Source organism: Chanodichthys erythropterus, chromosome 16, assembly GCF_024489055.1.
Source record: "Chanodichthys erythropterus isolate Z2021 chromosome 16, ASM2448905v1, whole genome shotgun sequence".
In the NCBI taxonomy this organism is placed as follows: domain Eukaryota; kingdom Metazoa; phylum Chordata; class Actinopteri; order Cypriniformes; family Xenocyprididae; genus Chanodichthys; species Chanodichthys erythropterus.
The window spans coordinates 35,820,938-35,845,465 of record NC_090236.1 but is presented as its reverse complement, the minus strand read 5'-3'; the positions used below and the strand labels follow the sequence as shown (position 1 = coordinate 35,845,465).

The window sequence follows — 24,528 nt, the reverse complement described above, 5'->3', positions numbered from 1 at the left end:
TCTCTTTAAGGAGTCATAACAGAATGATGCAAGTTCTAGAAATGTACCAGTCAACATTAGAGGTTCAACCATCTTTGCTCCAGGTCTATTTTAATAATAATAACTTACAAAGAATATGTTTTAAGATGGTTTCATCATTAACAAAACATTGTATCTCATAGAAAACAAGCAGAAAACAGACAGAAAGTGTATTTTACTCAATTGGAATGTCTGAAAATGTCTCTCATTGAAATGTTATATTAAAAAACAAGTTAGATTTAACATGCAAAAGAATGTAGCAAATTATTCATTTCTATGACAACCACTTTAAATTCTGGTATTCCGTCAGATTGTTAGTTAAAATATAAAATACTGTTTACATACACATAAATATAAAACAGCTAGTCAAAAATGTCCTGATTTTTGTTCTTTTCCCCATTTCGGTATGCTAATCAAAATACATAATATACAAAACGCTTTAATAAACTTTAGGTTTTGCAATAAAAATTTAAAAACAGAAATGGTTCATTTAATTTCATACAGCAAAATTGTTCCATTTTGTTGAGACAAGTGAAGGCAAAATAGGTAGTAGGCACAAGTGACAAGGTCAATATGAGAGGATGGGACAATTCAAGTATTACAATACTTCTCTGGAACATTAAAAAAAAGGAGGGGGAAAAAGTACTTTGTTAGGCCAGAGCTCAACAATACTTGAAACTAATAAAATACAAAGATAAATTTAGACAGAAAAGCATGAAATGTTCAGCTACACAATGGGACACAAATTGAGAGACATCAGTAGAAAACAAGAGAGGTCTACAGTCAGTGGCTCCTCTGGTTTTGTAGCCCCTTCAGGCACATTAAAGGAGAGTTTGGTGTGAGGAGGCAAGACATGGTGATTGTGCAAGTTAGTCGCCCAGGTGGAGATGACTAAGGTCTTCAGGGCTGGATAGCAAAGGCCCTTCGCGGGACTAGAAGGTGGATCTGCCGGAGTGATGGAAGTTCTCACAGGAACCGGTCGTGAGAAGGAATTTGGGCATTGGCACATAGTGACAAAGGGCTAGCGGTTACTCTTCATTGCCTCCTTGGCAGCAAGTATAAGGGGAGTGAGGCTGGAAAGAGGCTTCGCCAGCTTCAGGAAAGGATGCTGCAAGAGACGAAAGGACATTAGTATATTTTCTAGAAGATCAACATCACTTCTCTAACACCTCCATAGTCTAATGCAGGGGTTCCCAAACTCTTTGTCAGCTGATGTTCCCCTTGATAATTTAAGTTAGGGTTCCCACACCTTGGTTAACTTCAAATTCAAGGACTTTCCAGGTCCAATACCCTCAAATTCAAGGACTTAATGTGGGGACACATTTCAAGTGAGAGCAAGGTTACATCATGTAAGATGTAACATTGTTACAGTTTTCATGTGTCAAACACAAATATGCATTTATTTTTGGCCAAAAGACAGAGATATGATATTCTATTTGTTGTATTTCTGCTTTGCATAAAACTGAGGAAGTTTTGTAGTAGTTTTGTGTGTGCAGGAGCATCATGGCAATGTACAACACAAAGTACCTCACGCGGGAAACACTTGATGTAACGCGTAAATGCGTGTAACTATTGTAAATCAAGCAACCTAGAATGCATAGGCCACGAAGTGTTGGCGAAGTAACACATTAGCGGACCGGAGGGAATAATATGGAATTTTTCCAGAAAACGTCTTGCACAAAATAAATTCAAGCACTTTCAAGGACCTGTATCTATGTGTTTATTTAAAAGGGCCTTGATTTTTTTTTTTTTTTTTTCCAGATTTACAAACTTTAAAACACCCGTGGGAACCCTGTTCAATTTCAATAACTGAATAACACATTTGCATATTTGCAGTTCTCTGATTATTGTTAATGGTCACATGACATGCCAGTAAACAGATAAAATACTAATTTATTTTAGTGTTTTATTAGTGTTTAAAAGTTAAAATTACAATAATTATAACAATTATACAACAATAATTACAAAATTATTCTCATAAAAAATTACAATTGTACTGCAAAGTAATAAATTAATATTTGATCATTATAAAATTCAATTGATTTTACACTACAAGTTATGATACTAATGTTTAATTCTTCACTTTCAAATGTTCAAATCCCTCAAGTTTAAACATGTCAAATCCTAAGTTTGTATTTTATTTTGGAGGAATATCGGCGAAATACTTCTGTATACAAAAATTTTGGAAATTTTGCAAATGTTGATAAAGTTTGTGAGAAGCAGCATTTACTTTGAACCAGTGTTAATTTTGACAGCAAATTTTGATTTAGTTTTAGTCATAGTCTTTTGACTAAAATGCCATTTAGTTTTAGTCATATTTTAGTCATTGGAAATTGTTTTAGTTTTAGTCTAGTTTTAGTCAACTAAATATCATAAGATTTTAGTCGACTAAATCTACAGTAGATTTAGTCGATTAAAATCTAATTTAGTTAAATTGTAATGCATTAAGCATTTCTCTAACAATACACAGATCCTATACACTGATATAGGCACATCTGATATTCCCCAAACTGTTTATGTTCACCCAACTGTACTTTGCTCCCCAAAGCAGATGGTTTTTGACCGTTTTAAGTGCAAAAAGACACAAAAGAGCAAAATTCAGTACTTTTCAGGGATTGACACACTTTTCATTGAGGTACTATTATAGTTTTTGTATGAAATTTTTATTAGATTTGATTTTTAGTTTTTCTGCTTTCATTGTAATTTTGGTTAAAAGTTTTAGTATTTTATTTTGTGTGTTTATGTCTTTTAGTTTTGCTTTTAAATGTCTATAAGTTTTTATTTCTGTTTGTTATTTTAATACCTCAGGTTAAGCTAAAGCTTAGAAACTAGATGAAATAAAATAAGTTTACATTTTTATATATTTATTTTTATTTCAGTTAATGTTTATTTCAAGTAATGAAGATTCCTTTGGTTTTAGGTTTAGTTAACTATAATAACCCTTATACTTGTAAAATATATTGAATAATGTGTCCAATAATGTTCTTAGTCTTTCCTTCCTGTGACAGAAGATACAGTAGTTAACTATGAATTAAATAGAATTTAAATAGAAAATACAGTTTGTGTAAACAAAATAACAATAATGACCAAGAAAAAATAATAATTATAAACCATCCCGAAATACACCGTGACTTTTATTCTGAAATGTCTGCAGTCTTCACTGTAGCCTATTGTAGTAGCAGGCAACTCATGAGGGTGATAAATATGCATTTTTACAACCGCCTAAAACATTATACCATATAAACATCGTGTAGTAAACATTGCCATAATTCATCAACATTAGCTTATAAGCAATCGCTTGGCATAAATGTGCGCTATTCATTAATTGTGAAGCAGTCTGAAGTGCTGCTGCTGCACGAGCCTGTAGAGCGCCTGCGGATAGATCAAATCTTCCACACAGCAGTCCTGACTGGATATCTTCCCAAATCATCCCTCTCTTTCATGTTCGTCTCGTTTTTATTTATTGATGAAAATTAGAGTAGATTTTAGTCCTTTAAAATGCATTTTTGTTTAGTCATCGTCTCGTTTTCGTCTGTGAAAAAATGCCGTTGACGAAAACTATGACAAAAATTATTCGTCAACGAAATTAACACTGCTTTGAACCAAGCTGCTGTACGCAGGTAAATTGAACATGCAGCGCAACAGATTTACTTATTTAAAGATTGCTTATTTAAAAGGGAGAGTTCACCCAAAAATGAAAATGGTCATTTCTTTCTTCTGCTGAACACAAAAGAAGATAGTTTTAAGAATATGGGTAACCAAAAAGTTGATGAAACATTGACTTCCAGAGTATTTGTTTCCATACTATGGAATTGGTATTCTTCAAAATATCTTCCTTTGTGTTCAGCAGAAGAAAGTAATTCGGGTTTGGAACAACTTGAGGGGGAGTAAATGATGACTGAATTTTCATTTTTGGGTGAACTGTCCCTTTAAATTGTAGTTTTATTTTCAATATTTCAAAAACCTCGGTCTATTCATTTTGGGATTCAGTTTTGCTCCTTACTTGCAAGAGTTCTTTTCCTCCACCTCTCTTCTCCACATCCATCTCGAGGCAGCGGTTTAGGAAGTCTCTAAAAATGGGTGACAGTTTCTCTGGATTCTGTAGCTCTGGGGTGCCATTAGTAGCGATGAGGTACAGCGCCTGGAGATGAACAGTATCCGTTAATGGAATAAATCTTTTCTTTAAAGTTAAAAAGATCACTTGAGCCATCATCATTAATTACAAATGACTCAGTGATGAAAGTACAAGACAAGAAAAGCTCACCCTCAGAGGATTCTCATTGAGATAAGGCGGTTCACCCTCAACCATCTCAATAGCCATGATACCCAGAGACCATATGTCCACTTTGGGACCGTAGGCTTTACGCGTGACCACCTCAGGAGCCATCCAGTAGGGTGTTCCTACCATGGTGCTCCTTTTACTTTGTTCAGGGGTGATTTGAGCACAGAACCCAAAATCGGCTGAAAAGAACAGAGCAAACAATTCATACAAAATGTGCTGACAGATGATGAAGCCAAGACTTGACAGTGGGATCATGGACTCACTTAGTTTGACAGATCCATCCATTCCTAATAGAACATTGTCACTTTTGATGTCTCTATGGATAACCTGGTTCGCATGAAGGAACTCTAGAGCTTGCAAACACTGTGGAGGAGTCAGACCACAATGCTTAGGCGGTGATGGGAAAAACGAACGGTTCAGATATCACAACTACACCAGAAATACTGTACCTCTCTGCAGACAGCAGCAATTTGTGCCTCATCCATGCAGGTTTCTGTTACCACATCGGTCAGAGAGCCTCCAGCAAGGTATTCCATCACCACAAAGAGCTCATCTCCAACCAAGAAGCTGCACACATACACAAGAAAACAGAAGGTAGATGCTACAACAGATGGCTGGATTGGAAACATATGCACAAAAAAACATTGCTTGAGGCATGTTTAAATGACTTTAAAAAATGAAAATCGTCCCATAATTTACTCACCCTCAAGCCATCCTAGGTGTATATGACTATCTTCTTTCAGCCAAATACAATCAGAGTTATATTAAAAAATATCATGGCTCTTCCAAGCTTTATAATGGGATTGATTAGGGCTTGAGATTTTGAAGCCCAAAAAAAGTGCATCCATCCATCATAAAAATAATCCATGACTTCAGGGGGTTAATAAAGGCATTCAGAAGCAAAGCAATGCATTTTTGTAAGAAAAATATCCATATTTATATCTTTAAAAACTATAATCACTGTATTCCGGTAATGGCCGTACGCAAGTCGAGTTCTGCCGAAGAGTGACCTCTGACCTGATGTATGACGTAGGATGTAGGAGTAGCGTAAGCTTTGGTGAGAGTAAATGTCTCTCGTGCTTCAAACAAATAAAGCTGGGCAACAAATTCAAGCTCCTCTTATAACAAAATCCTCTGACAATTCTCCTTAAAGGGTTAGTTCACCCAGAAATGAAAATCATGTCATTAATGACTCACCCTCATGTCGTTTCAAACCCGTAAGACCTTCATTCATCTTCAGAACACAGTTTAAGATACTTTAGAGAGAGCTTTCTGTCCCTCCATTGAAAATGTATGTACGGTATACTGTCCATCTCCAGAAAAGTAATAAAAACATCATCAAAGTAGTCCATGTGACATCAGTGGGTTAGTTAGAAGTTTTGAAGCATCGAAAATACATTTTGGTCCAAAAATAACAAAAACGACGACTTTATTTAGCATTGTCTTCTCTTCTGGAATCCTTTCCATTGAATTGATTCCATTGAATTGATTCCATTGAATTGATTCCATTGAATCCTTTCATCTGTCGGCGTTGGTAATGCACTTTTACGTCGTTGTTTTTGGTGATTAGGACATCTGCGACATACACACTTACGCACCATTTAAAAAAATATAGCAATGCCAAAATACAAACAATGTAGAATAGCTTGAATATACTCCCTCAGACTGTAAACGAAGCTGTGCCGCACCGGATAACACGTCAGCAGCGTCACTGCGGAGTCGTGAACCCGGATTGAAAACAGACCCGGAAGAGAAGACAATGCTGAATAAAGTCGTAGTTTTTGTTATTTTTGGACCAAAATGTATTTTCGATGCTTCAAAAACTTCTAACTAACCCACTGATGTCACATGGACTACTTTGATGATGTTTTTATTACCTTTCTGGACATTGTACAAACATTTTCAATGGAGGGACAGAAAGCTCTCAGACTAAATCTAAAATATCTTAAACTGTGTTTCGAAGATGAACGGAGATCTTACTGGTTTGGAACGACATGAAGGTGAGTCATTAATGACATAATTTTTATCATCATTTTTGGGTCAACTAACCCTTTAAATATTCTCATTTAGACTTCTAATTTGTGACCGGTGTTTTGTTTTGTTGTATCCTCTGTGCTTCCGAGTTCGTCAATTCGTCATGCGTCGGATCAGAGGTCACTCTTCCGGAGGAACTTTTTTTATTATAGTTTAGAAAGTTATAAATATGGATATTTTTCAGAACGCTTCAGAAGGCCTTTATTAACTGCCTGGATTCATATGGATTACTTTTATGATGGATGGATGGATGGACGTTTTTGGGCTTCAAAATATCAGGTACCATTTACTCCCATTATAAAGCCTGGAAGAGCCAGAATATTTTTTAATATAACTCTGATTGTTTCTGGCTGAAAGAAAAAAGATATATATACCTAGGATGGATTGAGGGTGAGTAAATGATTCTTGGGTGAAGTAACCCTTTAAGGGCTGTAAATACCTGTCTACGAAGTTGACAATGTTGGGGTTCTTCAGCTCCTTCATCACCAGGATCTCATTGATGATCAGCTCCTTCTTGGGCTGCTTCTGTAGGTTAATCTGCTTGATGGCGACCTATGAAAACACATCACTGTCATTTCACTTGGCCTGTCAACTAACCAAGAAAGACTAAAATTGAATTCAAACAATTAAATTGTTTAGAAAAATATCAGTTTAAAAATATCAAATGATAATTCAGTGTGATTAATTATAATAAACACACTACCATCAAACGTTTGTGGTTGGTAAGATTTTTTTTAAATGTTATTGAAAAAAGTCTCTTATGTTGACCAAGGCTGCATTTATTTGATCAAAACTACAGTAAAATAGTAATATTGTGAAATATTATTACGATTTAAAATATTTTTTTTTTATATATTTCAAAATGTAATTTATTCCTGTGATGGCAAAGCTGAATTTTCAGCATCATTACTCCAGTCTTCAGTGTCACACGATCCTTCAGAAATCATTCTAATATGCTGATTTGCTGCTCAAGAAACATTTATTATTATTATCAATGTTGAAAACAGTTGTGATGCTTAATATTTATTGTGGAAACCATGAAACACGTTTTCCAGAATTATTTGATGAATAGAAAAGTATTTATTCGAAAAAGAATCTTTTGCATCATTATACATGTCTTTTCTGTTATTTTCGATCAGATAAATGCATCCTAGCTGAATAAAATAATTAATATCTTTTAATTTAAAGCATATTGTAAATTAATTAATTGCCCCCGACCTGTATGTAAATTCCATTATGAGGATGTTTTCAAAAGGATTTTCTCAACAAATATAGATATAAGCAAATAATGTGATTCATTATACAACATATCATGTAATTTGATTGATTTACAAATTTTTGTTTTAATTGAAGAGCACAAAATACCTCTTGGCCAGTAGCAACGTCAATGGCTGTGTACACGGTACCGGACGCACTGTAAAGAGACAACAATTAGCTGAAGCAATCTTAAGGTTCTAGTAAATAAAAAATAATTAACTGTGAAATAAAGAATAATCTACTCTTTTTGTGATACAGGCTGACAGATAGAAAGTTAAACTTCCAAAATGACAATAAATCATTGAATATATTTACCCTTGTCCAATTTTTTCGTATCTTGTGTATTTTTTCTTGGGGTCTCCAATACTGACAATGGTTCCTAAAATCAGTCACGACAACACAGTTAGCATTCTGTCATGAAAATTTATGCATAGACACTTTCACATGCTACAGTGCATACAAGAATATATAATGTTGTGTTGAGCATCTGTAATGATAAGTAACCATCAAAAACATACTAAGTTTCTCCATAATCTCCTCATCGGTCATCTTGCCCTTGGCCTTCTTCTGTTTGTCTGCAGCTTTGGAGCCATCTGTTTCCGCAATAGCAGCAGGTGCAGGAATGGGATCGATGACAGAACGAGTGTATACCTATCCAGACAAGAAAGACACCGACAATATGGTGATCACTCAAAAACCATTTAGTCAAACTGAAAAAAGAATAATGCCAAACTCAAAAATATTAATTCATATAAAACATGATATGACAGAAACTGTGTGATGAGACTGTGAAGTTCCTGTCCACTCACAGATATGGTATGCTGTGGACGTGGTGCAACAATAGGGGGCGGGGCTTCATCATCGTCATCATCATCATGGTCCTTGACTGGTGATTGCTCTGAGCCTTTTTTTGCTGGTGGTGCATCTTTATCTGAAATCAAAAGGAACAAATTCAGTAGTAGATAAATATGAATATAGTTCGAGTGGTGGTATGTTCAGGGCTTTTTTGCTCACCAGCCACTGTGGCTAGTGGTTTTCTAACGTTAGTAGCCACTCAGCATTTTCACTGGCCACAATTATGACATTGATACCATGGGGAAAAACTTATCTCATATTTTGGCAGCAGGTATATTAGGCTGCTGTCACTTTAAGACCTGACGCACAGATCTATTATACTGTTACGCGTTTTCTTTCTCAACTGTTTACGTTCACTTAAAACTTAACTGACTATGTTTACATGAATAGTCGCCAAGACCGGCATTTTGACATTATTTTGTGTGTATTTGACTGTTTAAGCGCAATTTAGTACTGAGAGGTGGCTTTATGTGCGCACTTTAGGTGTGAGCACAAAATCTGCGATGATGAGTAAAATTATGCGCAATATGCACAATCCCACGCCAAAATTCTAGCCCTGTAACACCAACAATATTCATCTGGAGCAATTGAAACGAGTGAGCAAGGGGAGGACAGGTTTGTGTGTCAACTCACTGTCGGAGAGATGAGAGAGAGAAAGCGCAGCTGGTATTGTGTATCTAATCTGTGAAAAAATGAGTATTAGAAGTGTTTCAGATATTTCTGTATCGATATTAGACTTGTGCCGATATTCAGTAATGCGATAAATCGCGATAATGAAAAAAAAATAAATAATAATAATCGCGATAATGAATATGCACGATATTGTAATCGTCGGCACTTCAGAATACCGTAAATAATAATTTATTACCAATTATTAATTTTTTATAAGGCAATTAAGAATACTTTACCCATCAATCGTATAAAATGCACAACACCGCTGTATTCTGCGTCAAAAGGACACGCGCTCAGATGTAAACAATCCCAACGTGCACGAGAAGCACATGGCGGAACCAGTGAAGGAGACGAGCTGAATGAAAGTACACGTTCACTCTCTGACAGCAGAGGGCGCTGATGGAACAGCAGCGGTTTCCACGGAAACCGTGCAAACAAAGTAACTGCGCTAGTGAAGTTTTTAAATTGCTTCAAACAGCCATTCATTTTTTTGTAATCTCAGTGTTGTTCATCACAGCACCAAATACTGAATACTTAAAAAGACTTAAAAGGATATTTATTTTCAAACCTAAACATTTTTATATTTTAATCTGGACTACAACATGCCCTAATGATTAGAAATGTTCTGATTATTTGTTATTGTTCAGTAAAACTTTGAAAACATACAGCTTCATTAGTTAACATGTTAATTCATTATCACTAAATTGACAATAAAAATACTTATAAAGTATTAATTGTTATTAATTAATGTTAATTTCTTAGTTACTATTTAATAACATTACTAAAATCAAAATAACTTATTTAATGGACCTGAGATAAAACTAACAATGATCAGTTGTGTTTCTAAATTAACATTAACAAAAAATTACACTTTCTGTATCAAATGTAGCTATTGCTCAATCTTAGTTAATGCATTAAATAGAGTAAAGTGTTATCTGTTGTTCTTTATAGCCTAATTCTTTTGAATTTTAATCTGTTTGAAAATTTCAGTCAGTTGTTTTTGTTTTATTACAAAAAGAGTTCTTAAACCTGTTAAACTATGACAAAAATGGTTTTGCAACTTATTTTAATATCGTGATAATACCGTATACCGTGATAAAAGTCAATTAATCATCAATTAATCGCAACATGAAAATTTGATACCGTCACATGCCTAATCGATATGTATTGAAAAAACTATATTTTTGACAACACTACATTGCACTTAGTTTATTATTTCAGATGCTTTTTAAAAAGACTACAATTGAAAAATGTGAATTTTATATATAATATATACTTTTGGCGGGTATTAATGTCAAGCCCTGGGTATGTTCATGTACTCATTTACCTGTAAAACTGAGGTATTTCTGCCTGCTGTTGCCTGTGGAGTCGTAGAATTTGAGCACATCTAGCACAGCCTGAGGGTTTTTCTTCTGCTCAGATTTCGTGATGTTGGAGGTCTGCAGCAGCCGAGCCCACTGCTCTGGCATGCCCTGAGACAGAGAAAGGAGAAAGATAAAGAAAATGGAATACAAAAAGAAAGTGAGTAGGAGTCCATCTAATAATTTGATTAATTAAAATTCAGAAGGCAAACCAAATCAGTGAGCTATGACAGACAGGAGACAAATGGTCGCAAAATTCAATCTAGGCAATTGAATTGGCAATTCCTTCCTGCACTTGATGGATTAAGAGAGATCAGGGGCAGCATGGGTAAATTGCACCAGTGGAAAGTAAGAAAGTATTTCTCACTCACAGTGAACTCCCCCGTGACAGAATCGAAGCCCACATGTATGGTGTGCTCAAAGTCTGAAGGGTTAGAAATTTCTGGACGCTCCTTATCCTTGTCTTTTTTTCTTCCTTCAACAGAAAGAATGGCTGTGGTTAGACGATTCTGGTCACTGGCAAAAGGACAGATTCCAGGGGACTATTTTACAATATATGAACCCAAGTCTGGGATGAGCCTTTATCCAAAAATGTGATCAATTACAGTGTACAAAAGTAAAGTCAGTTAAAGGAATGTGCCGAGTTCAATACAAGTTGGGTTATATTGTCTCCATCTGTGGCATCAATTTGTGCTGATCACCACAAATACTCGCCCCTCAAATAAGAAAGCAAAAAATCTAGGTTATCGTAAGGCATTTACAATGAAAGTAAATATAATGATAGCTGTTTCAAAAATATAGTAACTACAATTGAACATCATACAACATATGAGTGGTGTGACAGAATCACTTCTACATCTGAAATCACATACTTCCCTACTATATAATAGGCAAAAAAGGTATGGGAAAAGAGGAGCATGTCCTAATGAACAGTATTCATAAAACAGTAAGTTCATAAAAAATTACCCGGATGACTTACTACTCCCAGCAAAATTATGAAGTGCACATCCAATGTCCACTTTACTATCCAATGAAGATTTGTAAATGGCACTGACGTGATGCAACTGACGCTGGTAGGTCACATGACAATGACAACATGACGGATGTAGATTTTATTTAATAAAATCAAAGTTATAACCTACTTTTTTAACAGCCACAAAGTCATTAAAAAGAATTACCTACTGAGAGTAGGTGGTTTCAAACGCAGCCAGTCTGAACATTTGCATTTATTTTTTTAAGAATTAACAAATACATATAATATGTCTATATCTTAAAATTAAATAAAACTCCTTTTCATAAACAAACAAGAACATGGTCTTCTTTTTAATTAATGATATACGCATTCTTTATAAAGACTTGCTTAAGTTATTCAGTCAAGAGGATTGAGTGATTTTCTCTTTTTCTTGTTTGATTAACATTAATAACGGACAGCTGCAGGTTATTAGACGACTGTCATTTTAAGGCAGAATGAACGGATCTAAAACACTCATACATTCGATATTCTCCCAACTGCAGTGCTTCTGCACATAGACTTTACTTGTGCGGGCCGCCCACGTATAATAACGGCCGCCCAAGTATATTTGGAGACACATTTTTGCTTTTATTATTTTTATCCTCTTATACTTTTATATCCACGCAAAATAATGAAACTATCCGCGATCGATTAACTAGTCGTTTCGTACCTGCTCGTTATGTGTGCGTCAGAACTGTTTACTCCCGCTAACATTCAAACGGGCGCTGCATTTTGCAAAGTCACAAGGGGGCGCTGCTGCTCAGGCTGCTTCAAAATGATTCTCAATCAATGAAAAGCGCAGATTTATGCCAAGCGACTGCTAATGAACTCAAGTTGATGAATTATTACAATGTCTACTTTATGGCCTTTATATAAAATGTTTTAGATGATTGTAAGAATCTGAAGGATCAGCCTGCAATAGTACAGACATTTCAAAATAAGAGTCCGAAGTGTACTTCGGGCTTGTTTATAATTAAAAGTCACACGCTAAGTTTTTTCTTTTTCTTTTGGGCATTATTGGTATTTTGGTTACACTATAAATTGTATTTAATTTGATTTCCATTTAATTCATAGTAAATTATTGCAGTCTCCCCCACAGAAAGAAAAGACTAAGAACATTATTTGACACATATATTATTCATTTTATAAATTTTACTAGTAAAGTCTGTGTCCCATTCACTGAGAGAGACACTATATGACAGCAAGGAGGACATAGGAAAAGGAGAACCATTTAAATGCTGTAATTTTGAGCTCTCTTTTGTGTCGTAACGCTTTTTCACATTTATCCATATGCTCTTTCTCCCAAACATTTACATTTTTGAACATTTTATGAGACATGCAGCAAGGGTACGTCAACTTATGTCCTGCCGGGTTGATAAGCGCGTTAAAATTCAAATGTGCACATCTACAACACAGGACATCAGTTCTGACTGGATCTCTTCCCATTTCGTCCCTCCCTAACATTTTCATCTCGTTTTTATTCATTGAGGAAAATGTCAATAGATTTTTTCGTATTTTTTGTCATTCAAAATTTTTTTTTATTTAGTTATCATGTCTTTTCGTCAGTGAAAAAATGCAGTTGACGAAGATGAAAATTATGCTAATCACTGCTTAGTATGGATAAACCTTTTCCAAGGAGATAAATAAATCAAAGAGCACAAAATACTGCTTTTAGCACACCCTGGGTCCTCTGCTCGCCTCTTACCTTTCTCTGCTGAGAATATGGATATGATCTTGTTGCGAGGTTTGTCCCTCTTCTCCTCAGGGACAGAGGGCAGGGGTTTAGAGCTGGGGTTTGCTGACATACTGTCCTTGATGCTGGTGTTAAAGGTGCTGCTCATTCTGACTGGGGGGGCAGGGGGTTTGTCCTCCAGCTCTCCGTTGTCAGACATGACAGGGAAAAACACTCAGAGGGGTTATAGGGTTTCAGAGATCAACCTGCAGAGGGCAGCAGAGAAACAAAGATCTATGAATGGATGCACTAAAGACAACAGGTGGCAATGGAGAGAATGACAGATAACGGGCCATTTGAAAGGCTGTTTTGGCAAGAGTCTTTATAGACAGGGTCCATTAGTTGACTCTCAGGCCGGTCGTGCAATAATGTGCTGCTCATAAAAACAATGGAACTATTTCAGTAAAATCTCAGAGGAACAATTTCAGAATTTTATTGTACAGACCTTTTATAAAAGCTTTCCAACCACCACAATTGCCACACCAAGAGTCTGCTTCAACAGTGCAAAGCATACTAACCTCTAACCAACAGCTGCAAAAACAGCCAGTCAACAAGTTAGCATGGACAGAGAGAGACTGTGTCTAATGTTCTGCTAACTGCCTGTTTTTTGAGATGTGCAAACAATGTCTACCCCTGTGTGAAAGTCACTGATACTGACAGTTCACAGTCTAGCAGCTGTGAGTTAGCATTGCTTAGCACTGCTGTCCTAGAGAGTTCTAGCAAGTCATTAATTCAAGTGAAAATGCTGAGGTTTTCAGGTCAGAGAGCAAGTCTGCACAACAGGATGTCTTGCTAAGGATGGCTGTGTGACATAATGCCTAGCTGTCTGCTGTCTATGATAGAATCTTAACCAAAATGGAACCTCATAATAACTGAGTTGCTGAACTCTATATAGGCGACAAACACACAAATAGTGTGAAGTGTACAAGAAACTTGACTAGAAAAATACATGTCACATATTTAGTATAAATAGACACTTTCAGTGGTGAATTAAATATATTTTACATACATTTTTCATGCCTCAGTCTGCAATCTTGGATCAGGATTTTTATTGAGGTAGTCACAATGGATTATGAAATGTTACAATGCTGAAGATTTCTGGGGATGCACATTTATGATGCTTCAGGGTTAGTTCACCCAAAAATGAAATTTCTGTCATTAATTACTCACCCTCATGTCGCTCTAAACCTGTAAGACCTTAGTTCATCTTCGGAAGACAAATTAAGATATTTTTGATGAAATCCGAGCGCTCTCTGAATCCTTCATAGACAGCAATTTAATTACCACTTTATAAGCCCAGAAAGGTAGTAAAGACAAATCACAGTTATTAGGTCATGGATCGGTTCATTTTTCGGATCAGCACAAACAAAAAAATGTATTACTTAACCCACTTTAACTACTCTGATACCACAGCAGAAACTACTAGCCTAAACTAACACATTATTGAAGGCAAGTAAACAGACTGTAAAAAGAACAAATACTGTACACCAATTACAAGCATTGATAAATACAACATAAAGTTACAAATTAAGTATAAGGTCTAATTGTAGTATTAATTTTCGTGTACAGAAATGTAGTAATTAAGGCCCTGTTTACACGTACATGGTTATTTTGAAAAGCGGAGACATTTCCCTTCATTTGCGCCCTTTGTTTACACGCACACGGAGAATTCGCCTCTGAAAACGAGTCTTTCTAAAAACTCCGGCCAGAGTGGAGATTTTGAAAATCTTTGTTTGCACGTTTGCATGTAAACTGAGACAAACGGGTGTTTAGGCAGCCAACGTCACAGTATGCGCCAGTGCTCGCACCTATGTCAAAAGTGCGACCTATGTTTATATGTGATCATGGAAGCGTTTAGAGTAGCAGTCGCATTTATGTTGGTGCAAACTCTTCTCGTGTGTTTGCATTTGCAAATACAGCTGCTCCATTATGTCGAGGAGCAGAGATGAATGAGTGCTCAGAAATCAGCAATTTTGCAACAACTTCGAATCACTTCAAGAGGAATTCGGGATTCTTTTTGGGATTCTGATTGGCTTACGTGGGCTTGAGCTGCTCGTTTCACTCTTGACGTCATATATACACGGGTACGTGTAAATGAACACTATTCTGAAAACTGACGTGTGCACGATGTTATTTTTGAAACCGGAGAGGTTGAAATGTCCGTTTATGAAAATAGCCGCCCACGTATAAACGTAGCCCGAATGTAAAATGACACTGTTCACTTTATAAATTTAATATAGATTAATCTTTGTTAAAGCTGTGTTTTGTTGTTTGATTTAGATGACAGACAATAGCAGGGATTTATAGGTTGCTGTCACTTTAGGAGTTAGACTCCATGCACACACATATCTGATAGATACACATCCGAATTCTCCCCTCGTTCAATTAAGACATAACCGAATGTGTTTACGAGAATACTTGCCGAGAGGGGTATTTTGACTGACATAATGCGTGTATGTGTCCATCCAAGTGCACTGAGGACGCGAAAGAGAAATCAATTTGGAGTTCGCGAGCTATCTGGAACGCACCTCTCTCTGTGTGTGTGTGCCCGCGTGAGCCTTGTATGTGCGTCTGTGCGCACCGTTAACAGTGCTGCGTGCGATACCGAAATAAATCATCTTTTGCTTCTTCCAGTGCTGGAATGGTTTTATATCTATTTAATGTGTAAACTAGCCAGATAGAAAACATGCAAGTGATAACCTTTCACTCTATCGCGGTTAAACTTGCAGTTGATTCGCGAATCACATGCATCCCGAACCATGGGGCTTGGTCCGTATGGGTCACGGATCAACAACGATCCGTTTAACCACTACTGTTTATGTTCTAAACATAGTGCAGTGCTTTCGGGTTCTACGTCCGTGACGCAGGAGCCGGCCATTAATAAGCCGCCATTCTGACGTAGAACCCGGAAGCTGCACTGTGTTTAGAACATAAACAGCATAGGAGACTAACAGGGAAGAGAAGAAATTGTTGAATAAAGTCATTATTTTTTTGTTTTTGCACACAAAAAGTACTATCGTCGCTTCATAAAAGTAAGGGTGAACCACTGCAGTCACATGGACTATTTTAACAATGACATTACAACCCTTTTGGGCCTTGAAAGGAGCAATGACGTTGTTGCCTATGGGTGATGAACAAAGGTCTTACGGGTTTGGAATGACATGAGGGTACTTAATTTTCATTAAATTTCATTTTTGGGTGAACTAACCCTTTAAAATTTTGTTTACATCACTACATTTTGAAAAGGAGGTGAATTTAACAGTTTGTTTCTTCCTGGCTTGAATCTTTATAGAATTTCAATGTCTGCTAGTAAGGAAGAGATATTTGTTCAGTAGCTTAATAGAAAACCTCAGGTGTGTGTAGCCTCAAACGGTATACAAAGGTGTTTTCATTATCAGCCTGTCAAGTCTGGTTAGAAATCAGTGCCATCATGCGGCTGTCTACATCCTCTCTGCCCCTGTCATCAACATTTCCAAATAAGGTAAAATCCTGTCTCACCTTAGTGAGGTCAATTCAGCAAATCGTGCAACTCAACCTAGACGTGACCACAATGTCTTCCTGCTCGACAGCGCAGTTTGACTGTGCATTGTTTTCACACAACAAAGGACTTATACCTGATTGATTACAACTGCAGAAAGACAAAAGAGTGTGAGACAGCCAAGAGTTTTGAGGTTTAACGAATCTGAGAATGACTCATTTTTATGTTCTAATGAGCGGTTGCTCCACGCATCCATGGATTACACACTTTCTAGTTTCTTCTGAATCAATTTTACCTGAGCTACAACAAAGATTTTTCTGAAGAGTCAAGAAACGTTCAATACAATTGTAACTATTGCACAAGTCTTGCATGATTTTAGACTAGTTCCTGTTTCCTTAAAGAGAAAAAACATGGGCAGAATAAAGTGCAGGTACTGAGAAAATTCTCTGTACGGATCACACGCATTGTGACTCCAATCTAATGAAAATAAAAACAAATACCATGAGCTTGACAGAAATCTTCTGAACAAAGACACCATAAATACATCAAGTAATCAACCAGCAAAAGTCTAAATTAATTCAATTGATTGCTTTTGGAGCATGATCAGTTTAAAGATCTTTTTTCCAGCCACCACCACACACTTCAGCTTCTAAGTACAGGGCATAGTCAACACTAAGTAAAACTAAAAAAAAATCAAGATGCAATTAGATGCCAGTGCCATCACTAACACCATCTCACCCTGAAGAACCCTGATGCAAAGATCCAGCTGATGTCCCTGGCTCTGCTCTGGCACACTCCTGAGACATTGAGGGTCTTCTGTATGGTGTGCCCACAAGTCTCTTTCTCCCTGTGTTTCCACTAAAGTGAGCCGAGAGAGAGAGCGATAGGCGTGTTGATGCAGGCATGCTTCATTCCACAGCAGCATGAAACGCTGCGAGTGCAGTCATGTCTTTGTGCTGCACATTGCTATAGTGATGTTCCACCCCTCAGGCTTGATATAAGGCCCTACAGCAGAGACATTTGACAGGACATACCTTTACACACCACTGACTCTCGCTCTAAGGAACCATCGCTGTTATACCACAATCACAAATGAATCAGGATTATGGGAGGGGTTTTAGGAGCTTGATTAGAGCGCTTTCACCCCCACATATCTATGGAAGAGGATCTGAAAAGAAAGCTCTCTTGTGTGAGGCATTTGATATTGAATAATGCTACACACACTCTTGAAATTTTCCATTTTTCCTCATGGAATGTTATTTGGGATCATCAAGTCTTAACTTGCTTTCCAGTAATGACAGTGATTTGAAGATGGGTGTGGTTCTCTCCAGTGTTTTAGGCTCAAGTGCATTTCTGCAAGGTCCATTTCATGAGTTTTTCTTACAACTCAGTTTTTAGGTTTCTGCATCAAAAAACTAGCGCTTGTGAATCTTACAGCCTCAAGCTACTGACGCACAACCATTTCTGCCAAGCCATACATAATCTCACAGCTCCAAGACTAAAAAAAACAAACATTATTTATTTTTCAAATCATTTGATAAAGAGAAGTGATTGAGAAGAGTTTGACATTGTTTCGTGAATCTTATATCATACTGGTGTGTAAATCAGATATTAAAGTTTGCACTGGGATTGTTCTTGCATGCAGGAAAAACTGGCAATCACTGTAAATATGTAATTAACTAATGCTTTTTTTTTAGAGCCCGACTGTTTTGGGGGGCCAATACCGATTAGGGCTGGGGGATATATTGCATGCGATTGTCATGCGCATTTCGTCAGTAAAGCCGTTTCCCTGATTATCGCTAAATCGCCATCACCGCCATCATGGAGCGGCATTTAATAGACAGAGTTCACTGACAAGCTACGCAATATCGCGTTCATTTTCGAAGGCGATTCATCTGCAATAATGAACGTGATATTGCGTAGCTTGTTAGTGATCTTCCATTCGAAAGCAGGTGATGGCGATTTAGCGGTAATCAGGGAACTGGCTTTACTGACGAAATGCACGTGACAATCGCATACAATATATCCCCCAGCCCTAATACCGATATATCGGCTGGCTGATATTCTTTATGTGTATATTATAGGGGTGCAATGATTCAAATTACTCACGGTTCGGTTTTTATCATGGTTTTAGGGTCACAGTTTCGGTATGTGCTATGTTCAGGGAAAATAGGACAACTGTCAATTAAAAATTAAGAAAATAAGAACAAATAATTAAACTACAAGCAACAGCAGGTATTTCAGTTATCTACAGTAGTTTTCAGGAACAGAAAATGAATGAAATGATCAAATATGAAATAACACTGCATATTATCTTCACTGTATAAATTAAGATTAATCATTATTGAAGTTACAAAAGCTGTTCTGTCAAGACAAGTGATTTCTTTGTCATTTGTTGTTTGATTAACATTAAAAACACAGGCAGCAGGAATATTAGGCTTCTTTCCCTTTAAGACATAATGCACAATCCAGTACATACAATGTTACACATGCGTTGTATTTCTCGAATGATATACGTTCACTTAGGACATAACTGACTACGTTTGCAAGGATACTTGCTAGGGCTGGAAGATTATGACAAAAATCATAATTGTCGATTATTCTCTTGAAATTGTTATTGCGATTATTAATTATGTATTGAATAGCTTTACACCATTATTTGAAGCAACTGCATGCCATATTTTTGTATACAAATAAAAAAAAAACAAGCTGGAAACACTCTTCCTGAAATGTTTTATTGTTTTTCTATAGCATTAAACCTCAAATGTCAACTCTACATTGGTTTGGTTTCTTCTTTAAATAATAATAAAAAGTCAACATATGCATGGTATAATAATAAGGGCTTTTGCATTGGATTGTTCTTGGAACACAGATATAGGAACTAGCCACCAATGTGGTTCCCCGAGAACTAATGTTCCCCTAGGTCCTGAAGTGATGTAAACTGAGCTTGCTGTTGTTAATTTTATTTTGACTGCACTGAGAACAGTTCAGACAGATCCTGAGCACACAGTGCTCGCATTCTCCATCTTCATTAGTTTACAATCTGTTTATCAGACCTGTGTAGTACATTATTAGATAGAACTGTTGTACAAAGAAAGTAGACAGTATATGAAAAAGTATTGGCTTTTGCCTTGTGATTGATGCCCAATGTCGCTAGTTTAACAGAAATACTTAATCATGTTTTGCTTGGTCTGCTCAAAGTTGTGCTGGATTTTCTCCTTAGCGTAAGGTCCTATCACTGTTTTTCATGAGTGTAGAGTTAGTTTGTGGAGTAAATATGTAAATATGTTAGTTTGTGCTGGTGTTTCACGCTTTTTGATCATCGCTGTTGTAACGTATTGGGAAGCCAGAATGCGTAATCATCGACTGAAACATACATAAGCTGAACTCTGTCTCTCTGTTTTAGATGTTGCTATTTTCAACAAATCATATTATAGATGCGTTGTCAGATTTGAGTTGAACCGTGGTGTAAGCGAGTGCCGAAATATATTCATATCGGTGGCATATCTGTGGCATATATGCCAATGCAGATATATCTGCGACAGGCTCATCTCGGCTGATAAAATCGGCACTACTTTTTTAAGGCCAATTTGGCCTGTTATAAAGCAAATAATCAACCAATAAATTTCCTTAAACAAAGAAGAAAAAAACGGCAACCAGGACTGGAATTAGCCAATTTACTTGTTAAAAAAAAAAAAAATCAGAATTGTCCATGAAAAATTATGATTGGTGCATCACTACTGATTTCATTTCTCTACAAAACGTGGTGTTTTTAAATAAAAGAAATTCTTTAATATAAATTGTATTTTTGGTACTCAATTTTTGGTGGGTGCTCCTAACTTTTTGAGGTTGGGAGCATCAGTGCCATCATTTTGAGCCCTTCATTTTGAGCCCTGATTTATGACATAAGTGAATTAACGGCATGTTGGAATTACTGTATGGTCAGTCTATGTCAAATCAACCCAGAGGTCCCCTGATCACATTTTTGATTTTGTTAATATTTTTTCTGTTGAAAGACATATGAATAGTGATGAAATCCAAAATATTAAATGTCACAGATGTATATTTACTGAGTAATCCACTATTTTGTAGAGGGGACAATTTTGACCTGAGATTTGGAGCCAAATAGAGGGGTGTAAAAATGACTTTAGAAAGATGGCAGCATCGTTATTTTATTTTTACACAGAGATTGGTAGATCTATTAGTGAAATCTGTTGATTTAGCAATCTTTGTTTTTTTAATATGCCGAAAGTGAATATTGAAAAATGGTAAAAAGCACTTCTTGTGTGTTTTTGCCTTTAGTTTGCATGCCTGTAACTCAAGAAGTATTAAAGAAATCTTAATATCCTTTTAGATTCTGGTTCTTAAACTTTCCTTTTGGTATCTTCATTTTAAAGGCTCTTGATTGTTCAATCCCCAGAGATATGGAGATCTTACTGTGGCTCCATGAGTAAATTGGTAAAATGAACACATTTTCAGTGGTCAAAAACCAAATGTGGGTCACTTTGCACACAGCTGATACTTTTTTTCTTTATAGAAGAATATCTGAAGAACAAATAATGTTGAAACTAGAATTACATCTCGTGTTTTTCTATCATCTCAATTACATAGAACATACCTGAGTGCCATAAATACTCCTTTTCCAAAGTTTGCATGCCTGTAACTCTAAAAGTATTCAAAATATCTTAATATCCTTCTAGATTCACATTCTTAATAAACTTAATAAACAATATCTTGAATACTTTTAGAGTAACAGGCAAGACAATTTTAGAAAATGAATATTTGTGGCACTCAGGTATTTTCTATGCCTTTTTTAGGTGATAGAAAAATGAGATACATTTCTAGTTTCAACATTATTTGTTCTTCAGATATTCCTCTTTAAAAGAAAAAAAGTATCAGCTGTGTGCTAAGTGACCCACATTTGAGTTTTGACCACTGAAAATGTGTTCATTTTACCAATTTACTCATGGAGCCGCAGTAAGATCTCCATATCTTTGGGATTGAACCATCGAGAGCCTTTAAAATGAAGATAGGAAAGTTTGTTTAGAACCAGAATCTTAAAGAATATTAAGATCTCTTTAATAATAAGAATACTGTAATACTGATATATGTAATACTAAGAATAATACTGTAATACTACACAACAGTCACTGTTGGCATATAATGCAACAAATATTGCTAAAGTCAACATATTTTACTAACAGACCTACCAATCTCTGTGTAAAAATAAAATAATGATGCTGCCATCTTTCTAAAGTCATTTTTACACCCCTCTAATCGTGGACTCTGTGACATTTAACATTTTGGCTTTCATCGCTATTTATGTTTGTCTTTCTACAGAAAAAATATTGACAAAATCAAAAATTTGAGCAGGGGACCTCTGGTTGATAATGACCCTGTAATTATAAGATTGCAACTTGTGAACCTTTTTTCGAAATTTTCTTATAGCTCCGACTTGTACCAACGGACTGCTGCAACCTCATGCAGGAACACCCAAAATTGTAAAATGTAGTTAAGCAGTTATTACATAATACTTCTGTTTAGTAGTTCCTATAATTGACTATTGTTAATGTCTTAATAATGCACAAATAAATAAATGAAAATAAATGAGACATACAATACATGTAGCTTGCACAGTTGAATTTTCTGTCCCGTCAAATAAACTATACGTTTATAAATAAGGCATTTGTATAACTGTTACTTCTTGTATTTATAAAAGTAAAGTAATTTCTGTCTTTAAAAATAAAATAAAATAAAAACTTACCACCCCAACCTTTTGAATGGTAGTGTATATTGGATTTATAATAAATAAACAGCATTCCAGAAACTCAAAAAAAGAAAAAATAATGTTATCTGAGCTGCAACATCAAAAATTTGGATTTGATTTTCAGGGAACACATGAACGGATAAAAATGCAAACCTTAAATGTAATGCAAGTCCCGTTAGATAAAAGCATCTGCCAAATGCACAAATGTACAGTAATATCACAGAAAGTTGCACTTGTTACAAATAACATGTCATCAAAAAGACACTCTTTTTCCATCAACAGCATGCATACGTATGAATTCAGCCAAAGGCTGCAAGCTGTCTTCTCAGTTTGTGTGAAGTGAGATGAAAACGCCAGAGAAAGCTCATGGGAAGCGGGAATGTGGACATTCCCGTCTGCTCCCCTAAGCCTCATTGATTTGAGCCGCACAAGGCCTAAACTAACGAACATATATTTGTTTTTCACAGTTGCAGGCCGGCGGGCCCAAAGTAAACATAAGGTGCCAGTGACTATGCATGTAATGAGGGTCAGACTCAGATTCCTCCACATAAATAGAGTTAAATCACTATTCACTAATCAGCGTTAGACATGATGTACAGATACAAGTTCAGAGACTTGACGCTATCAAACTTTTCTGATGCATTTTTCTGATTCACAAAATTCTAGTTATGCTACTTCTGATAGTGCTGATTAAAATCTTCAAGCAACCACTAGAGAGACACTGAAGGCAAAAAACCACCAGCAGTGTGCCTCCACTTCCTATTGCTCACATCCCCTCAGCTTCTGATTGGCGGACGGATAACAGAAGCATTTCCTGATCCTATAAGCCACGACCACTATAGGTCACACACATGCACTTCATCTGACCAACTGGACCAAAACAAAGATATCAGAGCACGCCTCTCTTTTACAGATGTGTGGTTGTGTAGAGGAACTGTTTACAGGAAGACAGACTAAGGGCCTTTTGTATTTGCAGCTTCTATAAAAGGAAATACTGAGCAAGGCTTCCTGAACTGAGCCTAGCTGCTGTTCTCCTTACATGCTATTGGCGAATGAAAGCAAGTGTTGGTCCAGAGAGAAGATGAAGCAAGCCAAATTAATGCTCGTCATCAATGAAATGAAAATCATGTCATCATTTTTTCTTTAATGGAACACAAAATTTGATGATACCCAGATTTATCTATGAAAACCATCAGCCTCAGCCATCATTTAATTATTACATATTTTTCCCATACAACAAATGGTGACTTAAATGTTTCCAAACATCTGCTTTGTGTCCCATGAATAAAATATAATTATAGCATGACAATCATGCTGAAACATTATAGAAATTACCAAAAAAGATGGGGTTTTGATTTACAGTACAATTTAGTGTCACACAAGTACATTTCAACAAACAATAATATACAACTACACCTAATGTGTCAATCAAATCATTCCTGACTAAGACTTACTTTGCTTTGCTTAATATCCAACTTGAGTTAATTCATATTGCTTTGAGGTTGAAAAACAAGCCCCGCATTATCAAAAAACAAGCCTGTCAAAGAGTTAAACACAAATGCGCAATGATAAAGCATCAATAAAACTCCCTTTTGACTGCTGGCCGAGCAGATATCAGGATTAAGACTAGTTTAGCATTTTCAACTCACCAGAACTCCCGCAAACCTCTTCAAAGTTTTAGCTCCGCCTTTTTCACGCTCATAAACTGATTTCGCTGCAAGTATAATGAGAATATCTCCCTGGAGATTATGATTTTGGACGCCGTGTCGACGTGCTAGTTAACGTAGTTTTTTTTTTCAGTTAACTACTTCTTGGACCCGGGATCTGTCTGCTATGGCGGAGGGGAAGCGGAACTGTCGACCCAGCCCAATGTTTGTACTTCACTAAACGTAGCTTTTTAGGTTGGACAGCTTTTAATCTAATCTATTTTTTTTTAAATATATATATATAAATAAAAATATGAAACTGTGCGAAATAGTGAATATAATAAGAAGTTTTCTGCAACCTCAAACTACTGCTGCTGGCAAATGGGTTCCGTCCATGAGTTACGACGATTCTGC

General features: G+C 36.2%; 1 protein-coding gene across 3 annotated transcripts; it reads right to left on the bottom strand.

Annotated features, from left to right (window-relative positions):
• Positions 1-63: 63 nt before the first annotated feature.
• Positions 64-24,528, bottom strand: pak2a (p21 protein (Cdc42/Rac)-activated kinase 2a). 3 transcript variants are annotated; one of them, XM_067363868.1, is made up of 14 exons: positions 24,474-24,528; positions 13,197-13,429; positions 10,851-10,954; positions 10,446-10,590; positions 8,401-8,522; positions 8,110-8,242; positions 7,907-7,970; positions 7,700-7,748; positions 6,774-6,886; positions 4,750-4,867; positions 4,564-4,663; positions 4,283-4,479; positions 4,022-4,159; positions 64-1,126 (listed from the first exon to the last, which is right to left on the bottom strand). In XM_067363868.1, exons 2-14 carry the CDS (start codon positions 13,381-13,383, stop codon positions 1,040-1,042), a joined length of 1,557 nt encoding a protein of 518 aa, XP_067219969.1. In that variant the 5' UTR covers positions 13,384-13,429; positions 24,474-24,528; the 3' UTR covers positions 64-1,039. The 3 variants fall into 3 exon arrangements, with proteins under 3 accessions (XP_067219969.1, XP_067219968.1, XP_067219970.1); XM_067363867.1 differs by lacking the exon at positions 24,474-24,528 and adding an exon at positions 24,118-24,466; XM_067363869.1 differs by lacking the exon at positions 24,474-24,528 and adding an exon at positions 23,923-24,070.